The sequence below is a fragment of the Staurois parvus genome, unplaced genomic scaffold, assembly GCF_062004578.1.
Source record: "Staurois parvus isolate SC_StPar_1 unplaced genomic scaffold, SC_StPar_1.0 ptg000264l, whole genome shotgun sequence".
Lineage (NCBI taxonomy): Eukaryota > Metazoa > Chordata > Amphibia > Anura > Ranidae > Staurois > Staurois parvus.
In genome coordinates, this window is record NW_028318060.1 from 14413332 (window position 1) to 14425614 (window position 12283).

Consider the following 12283-nt stretch of genomic DNA (forward strand, 5'->3'; position numbering starts at 1 on the left):
AAGCAAAACTTTTTTTTCATCTTGGATTGAGGAGGGGGGGGGGGGTATGTATAGCCCCTGTCTTTTTTCTGCCATCTCTGTCTCATTGGGGAGAAGATTTTCTTTCACTTTCTGTCCCATAGCCAAAACAAGAAAGTAGTGGAAATCCCTCCCCAAGTCATCACCTGGGTAACCAGAACTAGTGTCCCATTTGGAAGATTTCCCCTCTAATTCTGTTCTAGTGACGCCCCAAAATTTCCACTTCCAGGAGTCATCCAGCACAGGAGAGTGACTCCACCTCCTAAGGTAGGAAACAACAGTCAGGACTTTTAAAAGGGCTCTCCCAAAGCCTTTTCTGAGAACTCCATAAGGACACTACAAGATAAACATTTCATACAAATACAGAAACAGTGTTGGGGAGGGAATCCCTACTGTCCTGGACGATTCTCGGAAACAAAATTGCCGGCAAGTATAACTGGTTTTCCCAAGTCGTCTGTCCAGGACAGAACAGAAGATAAGCAACTACTTACCAGATTAGGAAGGACCACCACCTTTTGCAAAAGACTGATACTGAGCAGAGAGAAGAGCTAGAGGATAGTGTCTGAAAAAGGTAAAGTAGCTCGAACATATTGCTGTTCAACATATCTGCTTTAGTGTAGCTCCTGCGTGCTCTGCCCAAGAGTCACATAAGGCTCTGGTGGAATGTGCCATAGGAGAAAAATGACAAATTATGTCTAAGGCTTTACAAGACTTAACGGTAGCCTGGTTAACCAAGCAATAGTATTTCTGGAAGCTTGACTTTCTCCTTTACTACCGAAGTGTAGGACACAGGGCATCTGTCTTCCTAATGTTCTGTTAGCTCTAAATATTTTAATACATAAGCTCTTACATTAAAAGGATGAGGCAGATGGAGGGCTACAAGATATCCTGAGAACAATGAAAGTTGGAGGATATCTTAGGTAAGAAACCACCTAACAGAAAATTTGTAGAAAAAGCTTTTACAAACTCCTCTTGACACTTTAGGAAGGAGCCAGGCCACTATGTGGATTAATGAGAGATGACGTAAGAGCTGTACATGGCCAATTGGAAAATTTATATGGACACTTTTTGTACCAATGGATAGATCTAGTGGTGGCGGGAAATCACTTGGTCATTATAATCTACACTGACTATAGTCATGTATGCAATCAGGTTTTTGGACTGGACCATGCCTTCCTTGGGTTCCCACTGAGGTGTTTTGATGAATTAAGGAAATGACATACACAACCCACTTGTGCTTCCATTTAAGGGCCAACATATCTTCAATCTCTATACTGGCTGACTTCCCCCTTTTCAACTTTGTGGGCAACCAGTTGTTGTGGGAAGCCCTTCTGATTTGGTCAGACTGTGCCACATGCTAAAGTTTTGAAAGAAAGTGCTTAGGAAAAAAATCATATGTATAAAAAATACACACACACACATATATATATATACAGTATATTTATATTGTAAAGCACTGAGCAAACTGTTGGCACTATATGAATCCTGTATAATATATATATATATATATATATATATATATATATATATATATATATATATATATATATATATATATATATATATATCAGCAGTCCTGAGCTCTTATACTCAAAGTCGTAAATATTTCAAATAGACAGCGTTAAGGTCATACAATAAACTAAATGCTAGTGTACAAATTAAAAGTGATCACAATGAACAAAATTCAAATTAAATATTGGTATTCAGTCCCAACATGTGCATTTAAGTGCAATGGTGCTGTATCCTTAACGGTGAACCTCCATACTGAAGTGACAAGTGCTTCACTGAGCTCACATGGTGCCCCCCATATGGATGTTAACTCACCGTCACCTCATGACCACCTATCAAATACCAATATTTTATTTGAATTTTGTTCATTGTTATCACTTTAATTTGTACACTGGCATTTAGTTGATTGTATGACCTTAGCGCAGTCTTTTTTAAATATTTAAATGCTAAAGTTTGCTGGAGATAAAAGGTGGAGGAAAAGTGGCAGGCTTTTATTAAAATTGTCCACATGATATCCCATGATTTCCAATACTTCTGGTTGGCTAGAGGGCCTTAGGCCTGAATGCATGGATCTAGAAGCTTGGAAGGTGGCTGAAACTTTCTCCTTAACCCCAGATGAGAGAACTTGACAGGCTGCCACTGACTCTCTGCGCACCAATTTATCAATACAAGTACTACACAAAGCTGCTTAGTCCAGATTTGGACACTTTCTTTGTCCCTACCCTGTCCTTATCTTTGGGAAGAGTATGTGTCTATAAAAGAAAAGAAAGGGAAATTAAGCTATTCACCCCTAAAAATGCACTCATGTACAGATATAAAGTTACTGTGTGCCAAACTTGGGGGGTGTGGTCAAGATGGCAACTTGAGCAAACGTGGGTGACTGGAGCTCTGCACTAGTCTGCTTCTTTTATCTGTTTCTAGAGGGATCTACCTATCCGGGTTCTACTCTACATTGTCCAGTGGTCTCCAGGCATGACAAGAGGCCGCTCTGATACTGCGCACAAGCCTGTTTCTGCCTCTAAACCACAGGTGTCACAAACAAGGCCCATGGGTCGAATCCGGCCCTCCAGGCCATTTCATGTGGCCATTGCACCTCTCCTGCAGGTACCCCCTTGTCATCACCCTCATCTTGTCTCAGCAGTCGGCAACAGAGAGGAGAATAGAAGTCCTCTGCCAAATCCTGCACCTCTCAGTGCAGCTGCAGCTCCCCCTCCCCTGGTCTCAGCATTCAGCAGACTCCAGTCCTCCGGTGGTCCTCCTCCAGACTCTGCACTTTCTGCTTTCAAGCTCTGCCCTCATAGGGGGTGCACGGTGATGTTAGGGAGGGTGTGGGATTATTGACAGCTGATGTAATGGGGGGTGGGGTGCTCTGGACATCTAGTCTTACATATACAACCGGCCTAGCCCTTTGAGGGCAACAATAATGCTGATATGGCCCGTGATGAAATGGAGTTTGACACCCCTGCTCTAAACCATCCCCATCCGTGGAGAAGAGAGGTGCCAGGCTGCCCCAGCTTGGCAACTCAGACTGAGGTGGCAGACTCGGAGGCGTTGCAGACAGATAAGTTTACTGCGCTCATGAAGGCCATTTCAGGCTGCCAGACCATGCTCACTGCTAAAATAAATCTCTTACAAACCGATAAATCCGGTTGATCAGACAGGACATGGACAAATACTGTGACGGACTCACGAAGGCTGACAAGCAAATTGGCAACTCGGAGAATTTTAATCGAGAATATAATGCCTCTTTACATACCCTTAAAGTCCAGGTAAGATCCCTGGAATCCCAAGCGTAGAATATCAAGAACCAAAATTGCTGGAATAATCTTCAGGTGGTTGGTTTACCAGAGGGGGCAGAAGGCCAGGATCCAGTCGCCTTCCTTAGGCAGTATTTTCTACTTTCTTTGAAGTGGAGCGCGCTCACAGAATTCCGCCACCTAGAGGCCAACAGGGAACTTCTCAGCGCACATTTGTCTTCCACCTGCTTAACTTTCAAGATAGGGACAAGGTGCTGCGAGAGGCATGAAAACTGGAGGTGCTGCACTATGAGAACCCCAAACTTATGCACTTTCCTGATTCCCAAAAAGCTCAAATTCATAATCTGGGTGCAAAACCTGGGAAGCCAAAAGAAGCTACAACATCCTAAAATTTCCACATGATGAAAAAGAAAACTAAGGAAAAGAAAAAAAAAATTGACCCTTTCCAAAGAAAAGGTAAAAGCCGTATTTTCCGTTATCGGAGCCATGCTGGTGGCCACTGGTGCCTGCCTGCACCATCTCTGTGTGCTCCGAAATCATCCTACAAAATACAGAGAAAGAAGGGCATGAATCTCAAAAAAGGGAGCAACCACTCACACATAGACCCGATAAGAGCATGAAAATGCCCCATTTCAAAATATTCTCAGGTTCTCGGAATCCTCACTCCCTGAGGGACCCGACACTTAAAGTGGCCGAACAGAAGCTTACTTTCAGTGATTAGCTCTGCCCTTATCAGAAATTATACGAGTTTGCCTCGGGTCAGAAGAGGGGAACTGCCAAAGAGACTATCCCCTCCAGGGGAGCCGAGCAAACAGCCATCCAGAACCCCCATGGACTGCTGAGTGGAGAAGAGGGCTTAGGATGGTGGCTCCATCACAACAAGGTACCGAAGAGCTAAGGGATAATCCATCCTCAGCTTCCCCTTCCTCCATATCCCCATCTCCACAGTCACCCCAGGTGAGAGTGTTCACAGAAAAAGTTTCACTCTGGTGGAGGAAACACAAATATTGGTGGCCTGGGACTGCCCTTTTAAAGTCCTTCCTGTTGTGTTTTCTGCCTCTGGAGGTGGAGCCTTTTTCCTGTGCTGTCATGGACAGACTACTTGGGAAACTTAGAATTTTCTTTCACTTAAAATGGTAAACAGCACAAATATAGAGAGTGAATCTCCCTAATGGAGACACAGTAATAAAAACCTTAAAAAAGCTGTAATCCTGAAAAATCTAACTTCTACCAACATCTCACATTTGTAAAAATGGAAGTTTTGTTTGAAATACTATTTAATGTGGGATACAGCCCTGAGCGACCCTCACTGTTCCCTCACTCAATCCATTTTTGATTGATAATTTTAAGTATAATATTTTTTGTAGTAGTGTGGAAGACCCCGTTCCCATTCAGCACAGTTTAATTTGTAATTTATTTGGAAGTGACGCTGAAGGGCTAGATCCTAACCATGAAGTCCTGACAGGAAAGAAAACGTGTTAGGGTGTAGGGGGGCCAGCGTAAAGATGATTTTGAGTGCATTGGGCATTGAAGGGGTCTGTTTTGACAATTTGGCTGTCTGCACTGAGGTATTTTAGGACTGGACTACTTGATAAGCACTTCCAAACTTTCCCAGTGGTGGTATGGGTAAGGCTCTAGATGGAGAAATATTTGCCCTTTCTGAAGCTCTGCACGAGTAATCAAGTATGTTCACCATAATCTGTGCTTGGCATGTGTGAGCTTGAAACATGAAAATATAACTGGCATATGAGAGCCTAATCCCTGCACTAGATCTTGTATGCAGGTTGATTTTATCCCTTCTAACCCTAGGAAATAGATGCTATTAGATCAAGTGTTAACCAGTGTTTACTATACACTCTCCCCTCATGGGCACCATACAGCTTATTGCCAAACAGATATCCTGTGACTGGACTGCTCGATAAGCACTGCTAAACTTTCCCTGTGGAGGTATAGGCAAGATGTGGGTGGCAACATATCTGCCCCTTGATGATGTTCTGCACAAGTAATAAAATTTGTACTTTTGAGATATTCATAGTATTTGGGCTGCTCCAGAAGCACTGCTATATTTTTATCTGTGAAGACACTGTCAAGGCTGTTGATTTACTGGCCTCCCATGTCCTGCATAAGTACATCAGCCACTCTAGTATCGATATAGGTAATTCTGATCTCTGCAAGTGAGAATTCTATATGTAGATTGATAGGCACCCTTCCTGACCTAAGGAGACAAACACTATTGGAGATACTATAAAATACCTGTGATATATTTTGTACATTGTGATCATATCCCCTCAAATTCTTCTTCTGCATACTGAAGAACTAATCCTTGTAATTGCTCCTCAAAAGGTGAGTTCGTCCAACCCTGTTCACAATATTGTTCACCTTTGCTGAATTCCTTCTACTTCAGGAACATGCTTCCTGTGGATTTGTGCACAAAACTGATCTGCACATTCAAGGTGAGGCCAAACCAGTTTTATAAAAGGGTAGAATTGTTGATTTAGCTCTTGAATTTATGCCCCTTTTAGGCTGATTTTATACTGATACGTTTTTCTTCCGCTTTTGTGGAAAAAAGCGCATGACCATGTATTCCTTTGGAACTCTTCACACTGATCCGTTGCGGGTGCAGTGCAATTTTTAAAATCCTACTAGTGGCATTTCTGGTGCAGGTTTGGTGCATTAAAAAAAAAACAAAAAAAAAAACGTACTTCCCCCATTGAAATAAACGTGTCAAAAACGCATCAAAAAACACACCCACGTTGCGTTTTTGGTGTGATTTTTGAGTTACATGTCCTGTAAAAAATGCACCCCAAACGTAGCAAAAACAGATCAGCATGACAATAGCCTTAATGCATAGGTTTATTCTACTAGCTTTGTTAGTTGCAGCTTTGCATTGGTTCTATTGCCAAGTCTAATCTACAAGGACCCCTAAATTCTTCTCTATTATAGAATCATCCAGAGGATCCCTTGCAAAACAGACTATATTGCCAGAAGTACTGAGACACCGCTCCAAATCACTGGATTCAGGTGTTCCAATTCACTCCATGGCCACAGGTGTATAAAATCAAGCACGCAGACTGCTTCTACAAACATTTGTGTTTAATGCTTATAATTCAACCTTTAAATCCAGATTAAATAATTGCGCGTATGTATATAAATATTGATATTTAAATGTTGATATTTGAGTTCAGATAGGTGCTGCTATTATATATCCACTAAATTAATATCCATACTTTGTGATAAATAAAAAAAATAAATAAAAACCACAAATAATAGCGTAACCCCTACACCTCAATAATTAAATGAATAGATAAATAACATTAATTAAATCAATCCACCACCGTGCATGTGCACAAATATTACACCATTACTTAAATAAATAAACCCTTATAAAGTCCATTCACAAAAGTCCATATATATTCCAATATGATCCTCAATAAATGAAGTTATGATATCTTCCTTCACCAATGTGACATCCAGTGCTTTAAACACCCCATCAAAATACACACTCACCAGATACTGGTGAAAAACCAGCATATCTGTATATAACCAGCACTCCACCACTGAGTTCCAGCTTATGGATATCCGTAATACTCCACAGTAACCATGTAGATAAAAAAGACATTCGCCATAGTGCAAATAATGTTTTCAAATTTATTCCAATCAATTCCCCCCTTAAAACCGCACTCACAATGAATATAATAATAAAACAGCATTTGTTACACAAGAGCACAGAGCTCTCTATCCAGCGTCTCACCAGCCTGCCTGCAACCAAGATGGCGCTGTTGCAATCACGTGGTCCGGAGCCAAGAGTCGGCGTGCTTGGGGAAGTCACCGGATAGCCACACCCTAACGCGTTTTGTCATACGACTTCTTCCGGGGGAGTGTTTAATGGGTCGCTTTCTGCTCAGTGAATTCAAGAGTGTTACCATGATAAGATTGCCACCCTTACAATAACTTCATCCATGAAGTTTCCTTGCTACTTAATATTCCACGGTCAACTGTTAGTGGTATTATAACAAAGTGGAAGCAACTGTGAACAAAAGCAACTCAGTCATGAAGTGGTAGGCCACGTAAAATGACAGAGCGGGGTCAGCGCATGCTGCAAATCACAGTGCGCAGAAGCCACGGACTGTCTGCAGAATAAATAGCTAAAGACCTCCAAAGTTCATGTGGCCTTCAGAATAGAACAGTGCGTAGAGAGCTTCATGGAATAGTTTTCCATAGCCAAGCAGCTTCATTCAAGCCTTACATAACCAAGTGCAATGCAAATCGTCAGATGCAGTGGTGTAAAGAACACCACCACTGGACTCTAGAGCAGTGGAGACGTGTTCTCTGGAGTGACGAATCACGCTGCTCTGTCTGGAAATCTAATGGACGTGTCTGGGTTTGGCGGTTGCCAGGAGAACAGTACTTGCCTGACTCCATTGTGCCAAGTGTAAAGTTTGGTGGAGGGGGGATTTATTTTTCAGGGGTTGGGCTTGCCCCATCGTTCCACTGAAGGGAACTCTTAAGGAGTCAGCGTCCCAAGACATTTTGGACAATTTCATGCTCCCAACTTGGGGAACAGTTTGGGGATGGCCCCTTCCTGTTCCAAAATGACTGCTCGCCAGTGCACAAAGCAAGGTCCATAAAGACATGGATGAGCGACTTTGCGGTGGAGGAACTTGACTTGTTTGCACAGAGTCCTGACCTTGACCCAACAGAACACCTTTGGGACGAATTAGAATGGAGACTACGAGCCAGGTCTTCTTGTCCGACATCAGTGCCTGAGCTCACAGATGTGCTTCTGGAAAATGGTGAAACATTCCCAGACACACTCCTAAACGTTATGGACAGCCTTCCCAGAAAAGTTGAAGCGGTTATAGCTGCAAAGGGTGGGCCAACTCAATATTGAACCCTATGGACTAAGACTGGGATGTCATTAATGTTCATGTGCGTGTAAAGACAGGCATCCCAATACTTTAGGCAATATTATAGTGTATGTTGTATGTGTTTTTTTTTAGCAAAAGTGCATAACTTCATATTTTTCAATTTTGAATCTTATCTGCCATTTCGCTGCCTAGGCCCCCATATTTTATAAAGGTCTTTCTTTAACAGTGCTTTATCCTTTATAGCCTATTTCTTTCTCTGAATAGTTTGGTATCCTCAACAAACACTTAAATTGAGCTCTTCATTCCAACCTCAATATCATTAAAACATTTAAACCAGGCATAGGTTCAAACAAAACTGTGGGACACACTGCTCACAGTCTAAAACCATTTGGAAAATGAGTATTTATTACAACTCTCTGGACCTGTTTATGTAACCTGTTTCCTATGTACATACAATTTCTTCAACGCCAATCAAAACTATCAAATGTTTTCCCTAAATCCATATATACTGCATGCACTGGCCTTCCTCTAAATTCCTAGTCACTTCCTCACAGAACAACAGGTTGTCCTTAAAAGAGCACCCTTTCATAAATCCACTCTCTCAAATACTTTGCATACTATTGATGTAAGGCTGTCTGGTCAGTAGCTTCCCAGTAAACATTTTGACCCTTTTTTTTAATATTGGTACCACTTTTGTTTTACGCCAATCAACCAGTACTATTCCAGAAAGAAAGGGGTCTTAAAACATTACTACAGGCTTGACAATAAAATAGCTAAGTTCCCTAAGGACTCCTAGGTGTTAGCTAGTCCCCGCTATTTACGCTCGTAAGTTTTTCTAGTGTTTGGACCCTAATTTTTGTCTCCCACAGAGGTACATTCAGTACATTGGCATTCGCATTAATGTTCTAACTAGCAATCCAGTAATTTTCCTTTGTAGAAACCAAAGAAAAAATATTTGAAGAGGAATTCCATGTATGAAAATTTTATACATAGTTACATAGGTCCAGCTTGAACCAATGCAACTATGCAAATACCATACATGGCCGATGACCCTGGAAGCTGGAAATCACTGAATCACACCCTTACTCTAGCAATCTCCATTTGCTTCCAGGTCCCATGCTGAGCAGCTGGCCTGATGCATTCTGAGCACAGGAGGTTGGCTGGCATTCAAAGAATGCTTTGCATTTTCTGCATGGGTGCAAAAAGTTCTGACCGGACAAGTTGGAGAGGCAGGTGGGCTGAGCCATCCTGTGTGTGTCAACAGATGCAAACAGCCAGGTACAGAATCGAGCCCGCAGCTGTGCCCCCAGCTTGCTCTGGGGGCAAAGAGAAGGAGCTAAAACACCGGCAGAAGACCCCAGAAGAGGTTTACCTTCACTTTACGCTTAGTTCTAGGCTGGAACTCCACTTTAATACATCTGCCATCTACCTGACATTTGAGACCAACTTCTCATGTTCATCTTTTAAGGGACCTACATGGTCTGTCTTCAACTTTTTACATTTGATGTATTTGAAGGTGTTTGTTTTACCAACTGTGGCAATGTGTTTTTTGGACTCTTTTTTGAATGCCCTGTATTTTCTGAAGGCCATTTTTATTACTTTGCTTTTTTTTTTTTAAACGTTAAATTAGCCGCATGTGTTAATTTTGTTCTTTAACATTTCTTACCTACTGGAAAACACTGACAAAAGCAGTTTAATATGTTCTTAAAGCACCATTTGTCCTGTCCTCCTGGTTGAGAACAACTTGCCCCATTGAGAATCACAGTGTAAGGAGTGCAGCTTATTGTAGTTCGTATTTTTTTTTTTTTTTTTTAATTACAGTGCTTATTATACCAATGTGCCGCTCTGTTGTAACTTATTTGAAAGTCTATAACGATCTCAGTTTTATTTGAGATTAATAGATCAAACAGAGCATTTCTCTCTTTCTTTTTGGAGCTTCAACCATCTGCTCTTGAACTTAATTCAGAACAGTTTTGTGTCAGACACCCTTTTATTAAGTGTGCTGCTCTATTGGCCTGATCAACATCTGGACAATGCATGCCTCCACCAATAACATTGCCCTGTTTTTGAGCCATTTCATTCTTTGAAAGGAGTTGACCATTTTCCTCACCACTTACGTTAGGGGGGCTATAACATCCTCCCACAATTAATTCACTAATTGATGCACTTCCATATCCATTATATTTTCTCTCACAATTTTTCTAGAGTAGCTTTTTGTACATACCAATGCTCCAATGCCTACGTCTTGCTTCATCAAATTGCTGTCGAAGTACTAAAAAGTCTATTACATCTGGCATGTCGTGATACCTGTGAGAAAACAGTATGTGCTCATAAGCTTTTGTATACATACCAAATCTGAATATTCACTACATTAAGAAACTCAATAGCAGATAACCTCACTTCTATTAGTTTCCTGAGTAAAAGTACATGAATGAATGTGCAATGTTTGCCATAGCAACCAGGGGCTTATCCCTCTATTTTAATATTGTGCATTACCATGAAAAGCAGAAATCTGATTACTATGGGCAACACCAACTGTTCTTCTTGCAGACCCTTTAACAAATGAAATCCATTGTTCAGTAACCTTGTAAGAAACTTATTCAATGTCACCAAATAAATTTAAGAAGAACTTTCTGTCCACCATTTTCTTCAGTGTTTCAAACTGTCCATATAAACAAATACAAGTGAAATCCGATCACAAATGCATGCAGACAAACAGGTATCCTCCCACTATGCTCATTTCACTGTAAAACCCAAATAAAAATAAAACCGAATTTTCCCCTACCAACCCAAAAAATACAAACCAATAAACGAACTCCTTTACTCACTTCATTGTGAATGCTCCTCCAGTCAGTTTGCCAGTATCAGGGTCAAGAAAAGCAAGCTTAAGACAACAAAGGGTTGGTAAACCCACTTCATATTTAATCCCAACTATCTTCATAAGTTCTTGTTCCTTTGAGAACAGAAAGTAATTAATTTAAGAGTAGAAATTTATAACGTTTTTGGACAGCAAAAAATGCACGCATATGCATTCTCTAATACATAGAGAATGCATATGGAATCAGGAAGTATTTTTCTTAATCATACCTCACGGGACACACAGGAGTTAATAGTTATTACTACATGGGTTATGCTGACACTTTCAGGCAAATAGATACTGGCTAGGAATTCCCAAACAGGCATAATCTCCTGCAAGCTCAGCTAAGCTTTCATTTTCTTGTAGTGTTGATGGATGCTTTCCCGAGTCTCTCTGAAGATCTCTTTTTTTGGGACTTTCCTACATTTCCAGGCCTGTTCATAAGATCCAAGACTCGAGTCAGGCCCTATCCGGAAAGGTCATCACGGCCAGCAGGACAAGAGCAACTGCACACATATCCCACATAAAACAGTAGAGATGGCCAGTAATGTCTGCCACACTAGATCTTGTGGGCAGTGACCTCCGACATTCAGTGTACCCTCCTGGAGGGTAGTCGAGTCACTGAAGGCCCTGCAAAAAGTGCCCGCCATGATGGGTGAAGTTTGAGGCCACTAGGCCTTGCAGCATGAACTGGTGACTATTTGGGGACTTGTCACAGCCCCTTATATTCCCTGTGTTGTGGGGTTTTAAAGCACAGTGTGGCATCAAGACGTTTTTTTTATTCCTTTAATGGGGTGATATACAAGCTTTGGCAGTGTTTAAAAGGGACAGACCAGTTGGTCATTTTCTGTCACATCTTTTATAGAGATTCCCTGTCCTCACAGCTTAACAGCATTTGCCTATCTCAACCATTCTATGTTCCACAACCACTTTTTTGAGGGTGTTGCCACTTTAGTGGTTTGGTATAGGCCATTTCAGCTGAGAAACGGAGAAGGATAGAAACCAATCATGAATTGGTAGGACGGATTACAACCCTAATGTCGCTGAGAATGAAGCAAGGCACACTCACCAGTAATGCTAGACACCTCTGGGACAAGCCTTAAAGAATATGTCAACCCAACATTGCATATTCCTGATGTGTGCTTTCTCTACCATGTACTTGTATGAAAAAGTATCCTGTTCTCTTTGTATTGCTTCCTTTGTGTAAAATACCTGGTGATCCTGCCAGTCCCCCTGCATTTCTATTAAAAACTGACCACGCTATGCATGAGAGC

The 12283-nt window shown here is 41.4% G+C and overlaps 1 protein-coding gene across 1 annotated transcript in view; it reads right to left on the reverse strand.

The window, feature by feature from the left end:
- Nucleotides 1-12283, reverse strand: part of PHIP (PHIP subunit of CUL4-Ring ligase complex) — a gene marked incomplete at its 5' end in the record, with an annotated part of 124164 nt that overhangs the window by 52527 nt on the left and 59354 nt on the right. Inside the window, 2 exons of the mRNA XM_089681311.1 lie at nucleotides 10377-10459; nucleotides 10981-11105. Coding sequence (XP_089537437.1) covers nucleotides 10377-10459; nucleotides 10981-11105 — 208 coding nt within the window. The remainder of the gene's footprint in view (nucleotides 1-10376; nucleotides 10460-10980; nucleotides 11106-12283) is intronic.